The 17,135-nt window shown below is 36.3% G+C and overlaps 1 protein-coding gene across 1 annotated transcript in view; it reads left to right on the top strand.

Moving 5' to 3' along the window:
- Window positions 1–16,724, top strand: part of SDHAF3 (succinate dehydrogenase complex assembly factor 3) — a 57,707-nt gene extending 40,983 nt beyond the window's left edge. Inside the window, exon 2 of the mRNA XM_036247076.1 lies at window positions 16,166–16,724. Coding sequence (XP_036102969.1) covers window positions 16,166–16,369 — 204 coding nt within the window. The 3' untranslated portion in view covers window positions 16,370–16,724. The remainder of the gene's footprint in view (window positions 1–16,165) is intronic.
- Window positions 16,725–17,135: the final 411 nt, after the last annotated feature.

The following is a 17,135-nucleotide window of genomic DNA, read 5'->3' as shown; positions in this document are numbered from 1 at the left end:
GCAGTATTGTACAGCCTGTGTACCAGGACCTTTAAAAAATATTAACTGCTTACAGTTTAATTCTCACAACAAGCCTTTACTATACATATTTGGTAGGTTTAATAAAGATGCCCAGTTAATTAGAATGCTTGAATACACAGTTTATTATTTTTCAGTACCCTGTGTTAATGCATCCTAGTACGATAGGTTTGATTCTATGTCTGTAACATAATGAAGTATTGTAAAACTTATTGAGGCAAATTATATCACAAAAGAATAAATTAAAGTTACTCTTTTGTACATATAGTCCATTTACCTCCATCTTTTTTTCTTTTACCTGAGGATATTTTTTCATTGATTTTTATTTTATTTTATTTTTTTAGATAGAGTGGGAGAGAGAGAGACAGACAGGCAGACAGACAGACATTGATTGGTTGCCTCATGCATGACCCTGACTGGGGCCAGAGATCGAACCCGCAGCTGAGGTATGTGCCCTTGACTGGGGATCAAACCATGATTCTTTGGTTCGAGGGCCAGTCCTCTAACCGCTGAGCCAAACTGGCCAGGGCTAGCTCTGTAGTTTTTGAGAGGATCAGGACAATATATTTTGAAATTACATTTATGAATATATTTTTAGGTGGGGAAGAGTGCCTTCAAGTAAAATAAGTTACATACTGTTATTTATTTTAAGTACAATGCTATTATTATTAAGCTTCTAGGAATCTTTGGATGGATTTCATAAATAAGAATGTGTTTTTTATTTGCACTGACTTCTCATTTCTGCCATCATGACATTTGATTTGTATGTGTTTAATGTCAAGGACATACAGAATTTATAGTAAATAAATGTAAAGAGCATTTGTGAACCAAATTGTGTCTTCATTTCCTTACTACTTCCCTAACTAAGAATACTAAGAATCTTCCATGTTCTGTTTTTAGTACATGACCCCCCCTCCCCCCACCTTTTTTTTTTTTTGCCTTGCTTTGCTGTAAATAGCAACTAACACTTTTGCTCATCCCTGGAGTCACACGCGCGTCCTGAGTGTGGTTTACTTCCCTGGAGAACTGGATTCCCGTGAGGCCCTGCTTCATAAGAAATACACTTATTGGTGACACTAGTGCTACTTTGTATTCTTGTTTGTTTTCTGTGAATCAGTGTGATGCATTGAAGTATTTGGAGCTAAGAAGTAACATAGGTTATCCTTTGATGATATAAAAATGGAAATTCTATCACCAGTGACTTGAAAATCATAAAACTTGGTCAGAGAGAGCAAAGAAATCAGATTTATTACCATTGCCAACATAGGTTTCTCCTTTCTGTAATATAAAATATTTTGTATTAATGACTTGAGCAGCTGTACTTCAAATCCCTAAGGTGCCTTTGAATTTAGTTTTTGGAATTTAGGTAGCTTTCAGGTTTTATGGAGGGGGATGTTTTTGTTCCTTGAGAGGCATGGCATTTTTAATCAGTTCTCCAGGGAAAGCTTTACTAAATGCTCTGAACTTAAGTTTGTTGGTTCAATGTTTCTAATAAAATCTTACAATAATTGAATAATTGTGGGAGAAAGGTAACTTTTTTTCTTCTAGATCTAATAGTTATCCTTCTCTTTGGGAATTTATGTTGAAGGAGTACAAATAATTTAATTAACCCAAACTGAAAAATTACTGTCATTTTAGTTTTCCAGGAAAGTATGGGCATAGCAGCACCATAGATGCCTCTCTTGGAAGGGGATTTATCATGTGATTTATATAGTTCAAAAGAAGGAGGCTTCTTAAACCATTTAGTAGCCTATGATAAATGCTTTTTTAAATATGAATATCCTTTTCTAAAGCAGTCGTCTTTGTATTTACAGAGTTTGACAGTTTGGATTTTCATATATCATCATTTCTTAAAGAATCAAAAATATTTCTAACTGTACTTTTGGGTATTTAGTTGCAATTTTGTTTTAAAGAAAAAAGAAGGGCAAATAGTAGGTATGTGATTAAACAAAGTAATGAGAATTTGCATTTTCTTCTGTTAATCTTTATAGCCAAATTAATTACAATAGGCAAATTAATTTGGTCTTTCTAGTAGGACATATCATGAAAAACCAGACTTATAGCTTTACTCCATTCCAAAATTTCTTCTAATTTTTTTCCTCCTTGCTTTCTTTTTCTCCCATTTAATTACTTAAATATTAATTATTTAAATATTTACAATGAGATCAAAACAGTATAGATGTGCAGAACAAAATGTTAATGACTGTTCCCCAAATTTTATGGGCATCCTTTTAACTTTTCTAGTTATATATATGTATAATTATGTAAACATTCTATTACATGGATACATTTGTGCATATTTTTAAAACATATACAAATAGCATTGTATTTGTATATTGTTCTGCGAGTTGCTTTTTTTTACTTATCTTGGGAAACTTTTTACATCAGTCCATGTTTGACTCTCTTCTTTTTAACTGTTACATACTAATCTATACTGTAGTGTACCGTAGTTAATTTGAACAATCCTTTCCTTCCTTCTATGTATACATGTATTGGGTCCAGTAGCTTTTCTGCCCTGATATTCCTGTTACTCACATTTATAGTCTTAACTCTCTAAAATTCATACATCTGTTTTCTTGATTCTTGGCTTTCTATGACTCTATTACCATCCCATTCTCTTCACTTCTTGGCAACTCTGCTCCTTATTGCCATGTTAAAAAATTGTGGCCCATATTTGTTCATAAGAAATATTCAGTCTCAATTTTTGTATGACATCTGTATAAGGAATTTTATTCCACTTTGATGCTAGCCTGTGAGGCAGGTAGCATAAATCCAATGATTCACTTTATCAATGCATACTTAATAGCACATGAAATGAATTTTTTCAGTTCACAAAGTATCAATTCCAAATTGTATTCTTTGGGTGAGGAAACCTTGAAACCTATTTGAAAATTATTTTGGTGTGTTTTACTTAGACTTTTAAAATGTGTATGGCTTTGCCCTGGCCAGTTTGGCTCAGTGGTATGAGTGAGGACCAAAGGGTCATGGGTTTGATTCCCAGTCAAGGACATGTACCTGGGTTGCAGGTTTGATCTCCCGCCCCAATTGGGATTGTGCAGGAGGAAACCAATGGATGTGTCTCTCTCATATCGATGTCTCTCTCTCCCCCCCCCCCCTGCCCTTCCTGCCTCCCACTACATCTAAAAAAGTCAATGGAAAAATATCCTCGGATCAGGATTAACAAAAAATAAAAATAAAATGTGTATGGCTTTAAAAGTTATAATTAAGGTATTTAAGAAATATTTCCAGAAACAGAAAGAAGAAAACCACTGGTAAATGTAGGCTTTTTTCATTAAAGAACCTTATGTTCTCAAATGAACACTTACTAGAAAAGATGGAGACACTTAAAGAAATAGTTAGTTGGCAGCAGGAGAGAATCAGGATCAAAGAAGATGAACAGCAAGAACTAAAAGGGACAAAACTTCGTTACCCATGTAATCATTATGACCTTAATGGAAATGAAGATCTCAGAATTGAGAAAAGATACCCTTAAAGCTAACAAATTTTCTTCTTTGAATCCTGATGAATATATAAGAAAAAATTCTCAAGGATATTATGGAAGTTGAGATGGCAAAAGAACAGATGATATTTGAATCTGAATAAAATTTGTTTGCTTTTTCTTTGCTCACTCACAAAAATTAAATTTAGCCTTGAAGACACTTGAAATCCCTCACTCACTGAAACAAAAAGAATTGAGAACTCTTATTTTTGTTTGAGAAGTTAAAACAATATGAGAGAACACGCTAGACTTACAAGTTTGTGGATAGACTTGGCAAAAGGTAGCTTTTCAGTGCCTGGAAAGCTTTGTAGATAAATTAAATTCAAATCCATGACTGAAATACATTTAGTTATACATAGTTAATTCTGTTTATTTTAAAATTACATGTTGTGTGTGTGTGTGTGTGTGTGTATTTTAGTTACTGGAAAAAATTTCAAACATACAAATGTAAAGAGAATATAATGAACTATCATATACCCATCACTTGGCTTCAACATTTATCAACTCAGCCAATCTTGTTTTATCTATACCTCCAGCTGCATCCCCCCTCACCTTCAAATTATTTAAAAGGAAATCACAAGTATATAATTTTATTCAAAAAGACTCTTACAGTAATTCTTAATATCATTAAAAATCCAATCAGTGTTTAAGATTTCCTGATTCTCTTTTAATTTATTTTTTAAATTATTTTTATTAATTTATTTTTGCTACAGATGTTTCTCCTTTCCCCCTCATTGACATCCAACTCCCCATTCCCCCCCCCCAACCCCGTCCCCAGCTTTGTTGTCCATGTCCATTGGTTATGCATACATGCATAACAGTTCTGTGGCTCATTTCTCCCCTCCCCCCTCTAAGGTTTGTCAGTCTGTATCCCACTTCTATGTCTCTGGGTCTATTTTGTTCCTCTGTTTAGTTCATCATATTCCACAAATAAGTGAGAGCATGTGATATTTGTCTTTCTCTGCTTGGCTTGTTTCATTTAGCATAATACCCTCCAGGTCCCTCCATGTCATCTCAAAGGATAAGAGATCTTTCTTTCTTACAGCTGCATAGTACTCCATTGTGTATATATACCACAGATTTTTTATCCATTCGTCTACTGATGGACACTTGGGCTGTTTCCAGATCTTAGCTATTGCAAATAGTGCTGCTACAAACATGGGGGTACATATATTCTTTCTGATTGGTGTTTCAGGCTTCTTAGGGTATATTCCTAGAAGTGGGATCACTGGGTCAAATGGAAGTTCAATTTTTAATTTTTTTAGGTAACACCATATTGTTTTCCATACTGGTTGCACCAGTCTGCATTCCCACCAGCAGTGTATTAGAGTCCCCTTTTCTCCACACCCTCGCCAACACTTGTTGTTTGATGATTTGTTGATGGCGGCCATTCTGACAGGTGTGAGGTGATACCTCATTGTTGTTTTAATTTGCATCTCTCTGATGATTAGTGATGCTGAGCATTTCTTCATATGTCTCTTAGCCATTTGTATGTCCTATTTGGAGAGGTGTCTCTTTAGGTCCTCTGCCCATTTTTTAATTGGGTTCTTTGTCTTTGTCTTCCTTTCATTGAGTTGTATGAGCACTCTATATATTTTGGAAATTAACCCCTTATCTGATGTATCATTGGCAATTATCGTCTCCCATCCAGTGGGTTCCCTTTCCATTTTGATGGTTGTTTCTTTTACTGTGCAGAAGCTTTTGAGTTTGATGTAGTCCCATGTGTTCATTTTTTTCTTTGTTTCTCTTGCCTTAGGCATTGTATCAGTGAAAATTCTGCTGCATATGATGTCCGAAATCTGATTATCTTTTTACAAGCATTTTTGTTTGAGTAAGAATTCAAATAAATTGATACAATTATAAGTAGTTGCCTGTTAAATCTTTTTACTATGAATTAATTTCAGACTTATAGAAGAATTGCAAAAATAGTCCAGCTTCCCTACATATTAACATGTTATATAATTATAGTACAATCATCAGACCTAAGACATTAACATTGGCACAATAATATTAACAACTTTAGTATATTCAACTTTACCTTTTTTACACTAATGTTCTTTTATCTGTTCTAGGGCCTGATTCAGTATTCCAACATTTCATGGGATTGTCAGGTTTCCGTAGTTTCCTCTGGTTTGTGACAGTTCATTAGTCTTTTCTTATTTTTGTGACATTAAATCTTTTGAAGACTACTGCTCAGTGATCTTGTAGTGTCCCTTTATCGAGGTTGGGCATTTTGGGGAAGAACATTACAGAGGTGATGTACCATTCTGAGTGCATAAGTATGCTGTCAATATCACTTACTTCTAGTGATGTAACCTTCATCATTTGGTTAAGGTGGTCTCTTCTGGGTTTCTGCACTGTAAAGTGGTTATTTTTTTCTTTATTGGCTCTAAGACTGAAGTTTTTTCTGTAGTTGTTCATAGTCTGGGTTTTGTTGATTGTATTCCCATAGTGAGATTTAACACACAAATGTTCCTTGACCCAGTAAACCCACTGTAGGTTGGAAATATTGTTGTGGAAAATGAATCCAGTCCAGCTATTCTACTGAACATCATAGTGTAGCCTAACCTAAATATGCTCAGGACACTTACATTCGCCTGCAGATGGGCGAAATAGTCTAACAGTCTATTTTAGAATAAAGTGTTCATATCTCCTATAAGTTATGTAATTATGACTTGCTGCCTCATGCTGGGCAATTACTCTTGAGGTGAAACTTGAGAGTAATTGCCTTCTCCTTCTCATCAGAAGCAGGAGACACAGATGGGTGTTTTGTGCAGTAGACATGATGGGATGAGAAAACACAAAATGCAGTATCCAAAAAACACTGGCAACAGGCATACTGTAGAGTATTGGTTGTTTACTCTTGTGATCGGGTGACCGACAGGGAACTGTGGCTTGCTGTTGTTGCTCCTCAGCATCATGACAGTATTATTAGCCCAGGAAAAATTCAAAATTTGAAGTACGGTTTCTACTGAATGCATATTGCTTTCATACTATGGTAAAGTCGAAAAATTGTAAGTTGGCGACTGTCCGTATTACATTTATTTCCCCTCTGATCTTTGTTATTTCTTTCCTTCTACTAACATTGTTCTTTTTTTTTTAATAGTTCATTCAGATATCAAGTTAGGTATTTTTATTTGAGATGTTTCTTACTAATGTAGTTGTTTATTGCTATGAACTTCTCTCTTAGAACTGATTCTGCTGCGTATGTTTTGGTGTGTTGTATTTCCATTTGTCTCAATATATATTTTTTAAGTTTATCTTTTGATTTGTCCTTTGACCCATGGGTTATTCAGTTGTATGTTGTTTACTGTCCACATATTTGTGAATTTTTCAGTTTTCTTCTTGGAATTGATTTAAACTTTAATACCACTGTAGCATGTCTGTCTCCTCCCTCTGTATTAAGTCCTGGGGTGAGAGCCTGTTAAGAACTATTTCTTTTTGAACTTGTGAACACAAGACTTCCGTCTATGAGAGCCAGGTTACCAGAGGGTGTGTCCTGTTGGCAGCAGCCGCCAGGTGCAGGGCGTCCGACAGGTGTACATGTGCCTTACACGGGGGCAGTGAGAGAGTGCTCAGGTCTCCCCATCTCTGGAGAGCGCTGCCAGCCCCTGGCTGAGTGTTAACTTAGAAGCCTGCCCTCAAGCCACAGCTTTAAGATCTGCAAATGAGTCTCTTTCATGGAATTAAGCAGTGTCTCAGTCTGCTGTCTCCAGGTGGGAGAAGAGCCACAGTGAATCTGTAGGAGCCTGTTAAGAAGTGTTTCTTTCTTTCTTACCGCTGCATAGTACTCCATTGTGTATATGTACCACAGCTTTTTTATCCATTCGTCTACTGATGGACACTTGGGCTGTTTCCAGATCTTAGCTATTGTAAATAGTGCTGCTATGAACACAGGGGTACATATATTCTTCCTGATTGGTGTTTCAGGCTTCTTAGGGTATATTCCTAGAAGTGGGATCACTGGGTCAAATGGAAGTTCAATTTTTAATTTTTTTAGGTAACACCATATTGTTTTCCACAGCGGCTGCACCAGTCTGCATTCCCACCAGCAGTGTATTAGAGTCCCCTTTTCTCCACACCCTTGCCAACACTTGTTGTTTGATGATTTGTTGATGGCGGCCATTCTGACAGGTGTGAGGTGATACTTCATTGTTGTTTTAATTTGCATCTCTCTGATGATTAGTGATGTTGAGCATTTCTTCATATGTCTCTTGGCCATTTGTATGTCCTGTTTGGAGAGGTGTCTATTCAGCTCCTCTGCCCATTTTTTAATTGGGTTCTTTGTCTTCCTTTCATTGAGTTGTATGAGCACTCTATATATTTTGGAAATTAACCCCTTATCTGATGTATCATTGGCAATTATCGTCTCCCATCCAGTGGGTTCCCTTTCCATTTTGATGGTTGTTTCTTTTGCTGTGCAGAAGCTTTTTAGTTTGATGTAGTCCCATGTGTTCATTTTTTCCTTTGTTTCTGTTGCCTTAGGTGATGTATCAGTGAAAATTCTGCTCCGTATGATGTCCGAAATTTTGTTGCCTACATTTTCTTCTAGAATTTTTATGGATTCACGCGTCACATTTAAGTCTTTTATCCATTTTGAGTTTATTTTTGTGTGTGGTGTAAGTTGATGATCTAGTTTCATTTTTTTGCATGTAGCTGTCCAATTTTCCCAACACCATTTATTAAAGAGGCTGTCTTTACTCCACTGTATGCTCTTGCCACCTTTGTCAAATATTAATTGAGCGTATTGCTTTGGGTCCATTTCTGGGTTTTCAGTTCTGTTCCACTGGTCTGTATGCCTGTTCTTGTGCCAGTACCAGGCTGTTTTGGTTATAGTCGCTTTGTAGTATAACCTGATATCTGGTATTGTGACCCCACCTACTTTGTTCTTCTTTTTCAAGATTGCTGTGGCTATTCGGGGTCTTTTTTGGTTCCATATGAACTTTTGAAGTATTTGTTCTAGTTCTATGAAATATGTCATTGGTATTTTGATGGGGATTGCATTGAATCTATAGATTGCTTTGGGTAGTATGGACATTTTAATGATGTTAATTCTTCCAATCCATGAACAGGGTATGTGCTTCCACTTTTTTATATTTTCCTCTATTTCTTTTTTCAATGTCCTGTAGTTTTCTGCAAATAGGTCCTTTACTTCTTTGGTCAAGTTTATTCCTAGGTATCGTAATTTTTTTGGCGCGATGGTAAATGGGATTGTTTTTTCAGTTTCTCTTTCTGTGAGTTCATCATTGGTGTACAAGAATGCCATCGATTTCTTGACGTTAATTTTGTATCCTGCTACTTTGCCAAATTCGTTTATTAAGTCTAGTAGATTTTTGATGGAGTCTTTAGGGTTTTCTATGTATAATATCATGTCATCTGCAAATAATGACAGTTTCACTTCCTCCTTTCCAATTTGGATCCCTTTTATTTTTTCTTCCTGTCTGATTGCTGTTGCTAAGACTTCCAGTACAATATTAAATAAGAGTGGCGAAAGTGGACATCCCTGTCTTGTTCCTGTTCTTAATGGAAATGTTTTTAGTTTCTGTCCATTGAGTATGATGTTGGCTGTAGGTCTGTCATATATGGCCTTTATTATGTCGAGATATGTTCCCTCTATTCCCACACTGCTGAGCGTTTTTATCAGAAATGGATGCTGGATTTTGTCGAATGCTTTTTCAGCATCTCTTATCCTTTGAGACGACATGGAGGGAACTGGAAAGTATTATCCTACGTGAAATAAGCCAAGCAGAAAAAGACAAATACCACATGATCTCACTTATATACGGAATATAATGAACATAACAGTCTGAGGAATACAGTAGACCCAGAAACATGGAAGTAGGGCACAGACTGACATCCCTCGGAAGAGGGGGTGGGGAGGGTGGGACGAGATAAACCACAGAACTTATATGCATGTATGCATGATCAATGGACTTGGACAACTAAGCCAGGTACGGGGCGGGGTGGGGGTGGGGAGGCGGGTGCCAATGGAGTAAAAAAGGTAAAATATCTGTAACAAAAATAAATAAATAAAAACAGGATTGAAGAAAAAAAAAAAAGAAGTGTTTCTTAGTTCATTATACCCTGTGGGTCTCCTGCATGCAAGCCCAGTTAGCTTACAGAGCTAGATGTTTTGGGACCCTCTCTCTCAGGTGGAAGTTTTAATAGTTGGGAGGTCCAAAGCCTTTGTTCCTCTGGCAGAAGCTGGAAGTTGTGAGTTCCTTCCTGGTTGTGTGTTGGTTGCTGCATTGGGTTTATGGCAGGATTGTATCTCAGCCTCTCTTACCTGTTTTGATGTGGGTTTTTTCTTATTTGCTCAATAGGTAGGAGCTGCTCAGCTAGTTTCTGGATTTCTTTAAGAGGGAATTGTTTCCACTGTAGCTGTAGATTCAATGTGTCTGTGGGAAGAGGGGAGTTCAGTAGCCTCCTGCATTGCCATCTTGAACTGGAGCCTCCTCACACTTCTATGAGAAATGTATTTCTGGTTTCCTCCAGAAACAGAAGTTTAAGATAAGCATTAGATTGTTACCTTAATTATTTTAAATTATACCCCAATGAAATATTTTGAAATTCTATCAGTGTAAAATTAGGAAAAATTTCAAAATACAGCCCTGGCCAGTTTGGCTCAGCGGTTAGAGCGTCGACCTGCGGTCCTGAGAGACCCGGGTTCGGTTGCCGCTAAGGGCGCGTACCTCGGTTGCAGTTTGTCCCCGGCCCTGGTCGGTTGTGTGGGTGGCAGCCACTCGATGTGTTCCTTTCACATCGATGTTTCTCTCTCTCTCTCTCTGTTCCTCTCTCTCCCTCCCACTCTACCTGAACAAAAAAATGGGAAAATGTCCTCGGGTGAGGATAAAAAAAAAAAAAAAAATTCAAAATACAGGACAAAAGAAAATGATGTAAAATAAACTTATGGATACACCACCCAGATTGAATAAATATCGAAATTTTATGGTATTTGCTTTAGATCAGTCTTTTAAAAAGTAAGTAAAATATTGATAATACAGCCAAAACTTTACCCTAGTCTTTTCCCTCTTCCTTTTCATCAGAGGCAATTAGTATCCTGACATTGGTGTGTGTTGTTTCCATGTTTGCTTTTATATAAAGATGTCCCCCAAAAATGTGTACAGGGTGTCTGTAGATTCTATTACATTTTAAAAATGAAATGTACTTTAATAAACACTGGCTTTATAATTATTCAAAGTGGTGTATACATTTTTGGGGAAATACCCTATATTTAGCACATATGTATGTATCTGTAAATAATGTTATTTTATATTTTTAAATCTATGCAGCAGGTCATATTGTTTATACATTTCTCTTAAGATTTTAGCTTTATTGGCCTTTTAAAATAATTTTACCCTGCTATGCCCTGGCATGGCTTCGTTTTGTATTTATCTTGCCTGGTGCCTGTTAAGCTTTTTGAACCTATACATTTATTTTTCAGATATTTTTTTCTGCCTCATTCTCTTCTTCTGGGATTCTATTTAAACATATGATAGATATTTTGACATTGTACCTCAGATCATTGATTTTAAATTCATTTTAAAATAGATTTTCTCTTTCAGATTAGATAATTTCTATGGATATAATTTCAAGTTCTTTGAGTCTTTCTTCTTTTCAACTCTAATATGCTGTTAAGTCTATTCATAGTTTTTAAAAAATTCCAGATATTGCATTTTAGAGTTCTAGTGCTTTCATTTGGTTCTTAGTTTCTTCTTCTGTGGTGAGATTTCTCATCAATGCATTCATTATGACTATATTTATAATAGCTGCTTTACAGCACTATTTACAATAGCTAAGATCTGGAAACAGCCCAAATGCCCATCAGTAGATGAATGGATGAAAAAAATGTGGTACATATACACAATGGAGTACTATGCAGCTGTAAGAAAGAATGATCTCTTATCCTTTGAGACAACATGGAGGGAACTGGAAAGTATTATCCTAAGTGAAACAAGCCAAGCAGAAAAAGACAAATACCACATGATCTCACTTATTAGTAGAATATAATGAACATAACAGTGTGAGGAATAGGGTAGACCCAGAAACATGGAAGTAGGGTACAGACTGACAACCCTCAGAAGAGGCGGTGGTGAGGGGAAGGAAGAGATAAACCACAGAACTTATATGCATGTACACATAACCAATGGACACGGACAGCAAAACTGGGGACGGGGTGGGGGGGTGGGGAGGAGGGTGTCAATGGGATAAAAAAGGAGAAACATCTATAACAAAAATAATTAAAAAAATAAAAATAAAATAAAATTGGATGAGTATAATAGCTGCTTTAAAATCCCTGTTTTTGCTAATTCTAATGCATTGCCTTTTCTCTTGATTATGGGTCACATTTACTGTTTCTTCATGTTGATAGTAATTTTGGAATTTTTTGCCCCTAGACACTGAATGATAGATACATTGTAGAGACATCAGTATCCCACTATGTTTTCTCAAAATATAGTGATTTTATTGTGTCTTTCTCAAGCTGTTAGTTTGACATAACTTAGATTCCAAACTCTCTGTCTCCTTTGACATGAAGCAGCTGAAACATCTATTCAGTTCTTTCTACCTTAGCTGGGCTGCCTAAATCTGGCCTTGTTCAGCTAAAGTGGTGAGCCAGAGATTTTGGCAGAGTTTATTTGCACCATTTGGGGTTCCCCTTCTGTAGCTCTTTTTCCCCCCCTCACTTTCCAGCCACTGTGGTTGTCCCACACTGTCCTCTGATTCCCCAGTCACCGCTCACCACCAACTGAGATCTTCCCTCAGACAAAAAAACGATAAAAATAGGAATCTAACCCAGGGTCTCTGCCATTCCCTTAAGAGTCGGCTCCTTTCTGCTTTGGTTTGACTTTGGTTGTTCTCCAGTGCTTTGGGGTTGCTGTTCGATTATATTTTGTCCAGAATTTATACCCCAAACTCTTTCTTACCAAACAAACTTCGTGCTCACTAAGAAATAAACCCTCATTTCCCTAGCCCCTGGAAATCTCCATTGTACTTTTGGTCTCTCTAAATTTGCCTATTCTACACATTTCATATAAGTAGAATCCTATACTATTCGTTCTTTTGTGTCTGGTTTATTTCCCTTAGCATAATGTGTTCCAGGTTCATCCACACTGTAGAATGTGTCAGACCTTCATTCCTTTTTAAGGGTGAACAATATTCCATTGTATATATCTGTACCATATCTTGTTGATGGACCCTTGGATTTCCACATAATTGGCCATTGCGAATAGTGCTGTTATGAACATGGGTGTTCACTTTCTGCTTCCATTTATTTTGGGTATATACCTGTGATGGAATTGGTGGGTCAATCATATGGTAATTCTTTAACTTTTTGAGGAATTGCCAAACTTATATTGCAGAGTGGCTACATACCACTTTATATTCCCACCAACAATGGATAAGGGTTTCAATCCCTTCTAATTCTTTTCAGCACTTCTTTTCTTTTTATTGTCTTTATTATTATTACAGCCATCCTGGTGGGTAGGAAGGGTTATCTCATTGTGGTTTTTATCTGAATTTCCTTAATAACTAATGACATTAAGTGTCTTTTCTTGTGCTTGTTGACTGTTTGCATATCTTCTTCGGAGAAAAGTTTACTTAACTGTTTTTGCCCATTTTTAAATTGTTTTTTGTTGTTGAGTTGTGGTTCTTTATATGTTCTAGATATTAAAACCCTCGTCAGACACATAGTTTGCAAATGTTTTTCCCCATTCTGTCTTGTTTTTTTTCTTTTCCCTTTCTCAATAGTGTCCTCTGATACAAAAAAGTTTAAAATTTTGAAGAAACTGTTAATCTAGATTTTCTCTTGTTGCTCATTTTTGGGGGTTTATATCTAAGAATCAATTGCCAAACCCAGATTCCTAAAGATTTACTATTGTCTTCTTTTATGGTTTTAGCTCTTATCTTTAGATCTTTTCATCCATTTAAGTGTTAATTATGTGTGTGGTGGGAGTTAGAGATCCAACTTCACTCTTTGCATGTGGGGATTCAGATTTCCCAGCACTTGCTGTTGGAGGCTGATCTTTACCCCATCAAGTTGACTTGACACCCTTAGTGAAAATCAGTTGCTCTATATGTAAGGATTTGTTTTTGGATTCTCAATTCTGATCCATTGACCTGTAGCTGTCTCTCCTAGAGCCAGTACCACACTGTTGTAATAACTTACTGTAGCTTTGTGGTAAGTTTTGAAATTAGGAACTGTGTATGCTCCAACTTTGTTCTGGCTATTTAGGGCCTCTCAAATTTCCATATGAACGTATGTACTGGTTTTTCCATTTCTACAAAAGAATTCCTTTTGTAAAACCTGCTTTTTGGATTCTGTTTGCTTTGGAGATTCATTCATGTTTATACGTAGACATTTAATTCATCTACTATAATGGATTACAAAGAAGTATCTGAATAAACCTCAGTATAATTATCCTTTCTTCTACTGAAGTACAATTAGATAGCTTCCAATTTTTTGCTTTAATGAGCAATGTCACAATAAATATTCTTGTGCATGCTATTTGTTTACATGTTTGAAAGTTTTAGGACAGTCGTTTTCAACCTGGGACAATTTTTGCCTGACAGGGATCATTTGACAATGTTTGGAGACATTTTTGATTCTCAAGACTGAGGGCAGGGGTGCTACTGACATCTTGTGGGTAGAGACCAGAGATGCTGTCAAACATCCTATAATGCAAGAATGGCCTCCCACCACTCCCTACAAAGTATTGAAATTGTCCAGTTTGTTAATAATGTCAAAGTTGGGAAACCGTGCTCCGGGGCATTTATTTATTAGTATTGGTTTTTTTAGAGAGAGAGGAAGGGAGAGAGAGATACATGGATTGGCTGCCTCCCACAAGCCCCCCGACTGGGGATTGAGCCGGGACCACTCAGTCCACTGAGCCACACTGGCTGGGCCCTGTGGCATATATTTAGAAGTGGGATTCATAAAGTTTAAGATGTGTGCAGTTTTATGGGTTTTTTTGTTTTTGGTTATTATATGAAAATGATTTCTGTAAACATGTATTGGAAATCATATTTTCTTTAAGTAAAGGTTTGGCATATAGTCAGAGAAGCCCAAACACTAATTTGAAAAATATATGCAGCACTGTGTTTGTTCATTGCAGCATTGTTTACAGTAGCCAAGATTTGGAAGCAGGGCAGCCCAAGTGCCCCTCAGTGGATGAGGCGATAAAAGAATTGTGGTACATTTACACAATGGAATATTACTCAGCTGTAAAAAGAAGGAGATCTTATCTTTTGCAACAGCATGGATGGACTTAGAGAATATTATGCTAAGTAAAATAAGCCAGTCAGAGAAAGACAAGTATCACATGATTTCACGTATATGTGTAATTTAATGAACAAAATAAACTAACAAAGTGGAGACAGAGTCATGGTTACAGAGAACAGACTGACAGCTGTCAGAGGAAATTGGGTGAGAAGGGGGAATGGATTAAGCAAAAAAAACAAAACAAAACAAAAAAAACTCATGGACACCAACAACAGTATGGTGATAGAAGGAGACTTGACTTGGGGTGCTAAACACAATATAATATACAGATAATGTATTGTAGAATTGTATGCCTGAAACCTATATAATTAACTAAAGTCATCCCAATAAATTCAATTAAAAAATCTCAACATGGGGTTAGGTAAAATTGTTTCCATTTTCATGCTTGGATTAAGTATGCATTGCTGAAAAGTGGGTATTTCAGGATAAGAGTGGTATTTTCTTCCATGTTTAAAGCCACTTCAGTACTGTATGCTGATGAAATACAAACCAGTTACAACTTCCAAACCAAACAAAAGAGGAATGTCTGGAATTACAGTTTCTTTGGTGATGCTGACAGCTATAAGCAATCTGATGATCTTAAACCACATAGAGAAGCAACATTATCTAGAGTTAATGAATTCACTCACTTAACCCTGTAATCTTTAACTTCATGAACTGAAATACAGTCGTATTTCCCACCTGATGAAAAGATTGATTTTAGAGTGAAAATCTGCTCCCAAAAAGCGTCACTTGTGTAAGACAATGGTGGTTGGAATATTAGGCTGAAGATGCTGACTGAATGAGAAAAAAATGTAGAATTTTTTCCTGACAAAAGCGGTTGTTAAATATTGAAGGCTTGAAGGTTTGAAAAGTTTTTTTTTCCCCTCTAGTGTGATATAAATTAGTTTTAAAGTTGAAGATGGGGGGGGGAGGGGGGATGAACTTAATACATTTTGAGACCCAATTAAACACCTGTTAAGACCCATGGCTATCCCTTTGAAAATCTAATGAAAGTTATCACTCCAGAACAGTGTCATGCTTGTGTACATACACTTTTGCACATGATATTTGGGTGGCTTATATGCATTTCTGAAGCCCATCATCCATGGACTATTCTCAACCTCCTCAGTCACCCCCAAACCTTGCAGCTCTCCAGGTTAAGAACTTTTAGCGGAGTTTATTAAATCTCTTAAAATACTAAAAATAAGATACTTGAAATTATCACTGAATATTAAAGACACAGCTATAGTATTGTTGTATCTTTCATCAAAGGCAGAAGACTCAGTGATGGAGAAAAACAGGTACTTGGAATTAGAATTCAAGTCCTCCAATACAGATCTTATTTTGATTTTATATCTACAACCTTCATTTTTCTCTCTTTTTACTAGGCATATGCAGCAGTGCTATGGCAACAAGCTAATGAAAACAGCCAAAATTCAACTGAAAAAGCATGTTTTGGAGCTGCCCTACCAGAAGAGAAGCTTCATGACTTTCGTGACGAACAAATAGGACAGTTGCAGGAGCTGATGCAAGAAGCCACTAAGCCCAACAGGCAATTTAGTATTACCGAATCCAGGAAACCCAAGTGTTAGTCTGTGCAATAAAGCTTAACCAAGCGTTCACAGTTCAGAACCCCTTATTTTAACCATCATTGGTTTTTAAATTTTTTTTACGCTTTTAGGTTTTGAGAATGTCTGTTGTCAATGAAATATATAAATATGTATATGTGTGTGTGTGTATTTGGCGATGTTGTGAATGATCTTTGCAATGTATAGATCAGACCACCAGTGGATGGAATTTTACACTATTGAGCTAAGTAACAGTGCTGGCAGGGTGGGATTCCATTTTTGGACTAAACAAGTTTGTCTAACTTGTGGAATTTTGGTAAAAAAATGTTAATGCTACTCTTGTTCAAGCATTAGCTTAGGTTTATCAGATAAATACATCATGATAATACAGAAATAGAATTTCAACAAGGTTTTTATTTAAATACATTGTCATCTTGAATTTCATCATTCCTACTTCCATAATACATATGATTATTCTTTTAAATGTCCTTGAGTCATGGTGTATTTACAATGAAAGGTTAAGAAGAAGCCTTAAGGTTCAGTATTATATGTTGTATAATACATCTCTCTCTACAGTGTTTGTTAATAACTGATGACCCCTGAAATAATTTGTAGTTATCTTGAGAATCTCACTGATTGCCTAATGGTTGGGGAATTCAAAACATTTTTATAAACTGAAAAAATCAAAGAGTAATCCCATTCATATCCTAAAATGGTTATGTATTTAAAAAAGATTACAAACTAAAACAACTGGTATTTCTATTTCATGTTTGCCCTGAGATCTCTGAAG

This window comes from Molossus molossus, unplaced genomic scaffold (assembly GCF_014108415.1).
Source record: "Molossus molossus isolate mMolMol1 unplaced genomic scaffold, mMolMol1.p scaffold_m16_p_7, whole genome shotgun sequence".
NCBI classification, from domain to species: domain Eukaryota; kingdom Metazoa; phylum Chordata; class Mammalia; order Chiroptera; family Molossidae; genus Molossus; species Molossus molossus.
Note: the sequence above shows the minus strand (reverse complement) of the source record. Positions and strands in the feature narration are given on the sequence as shown.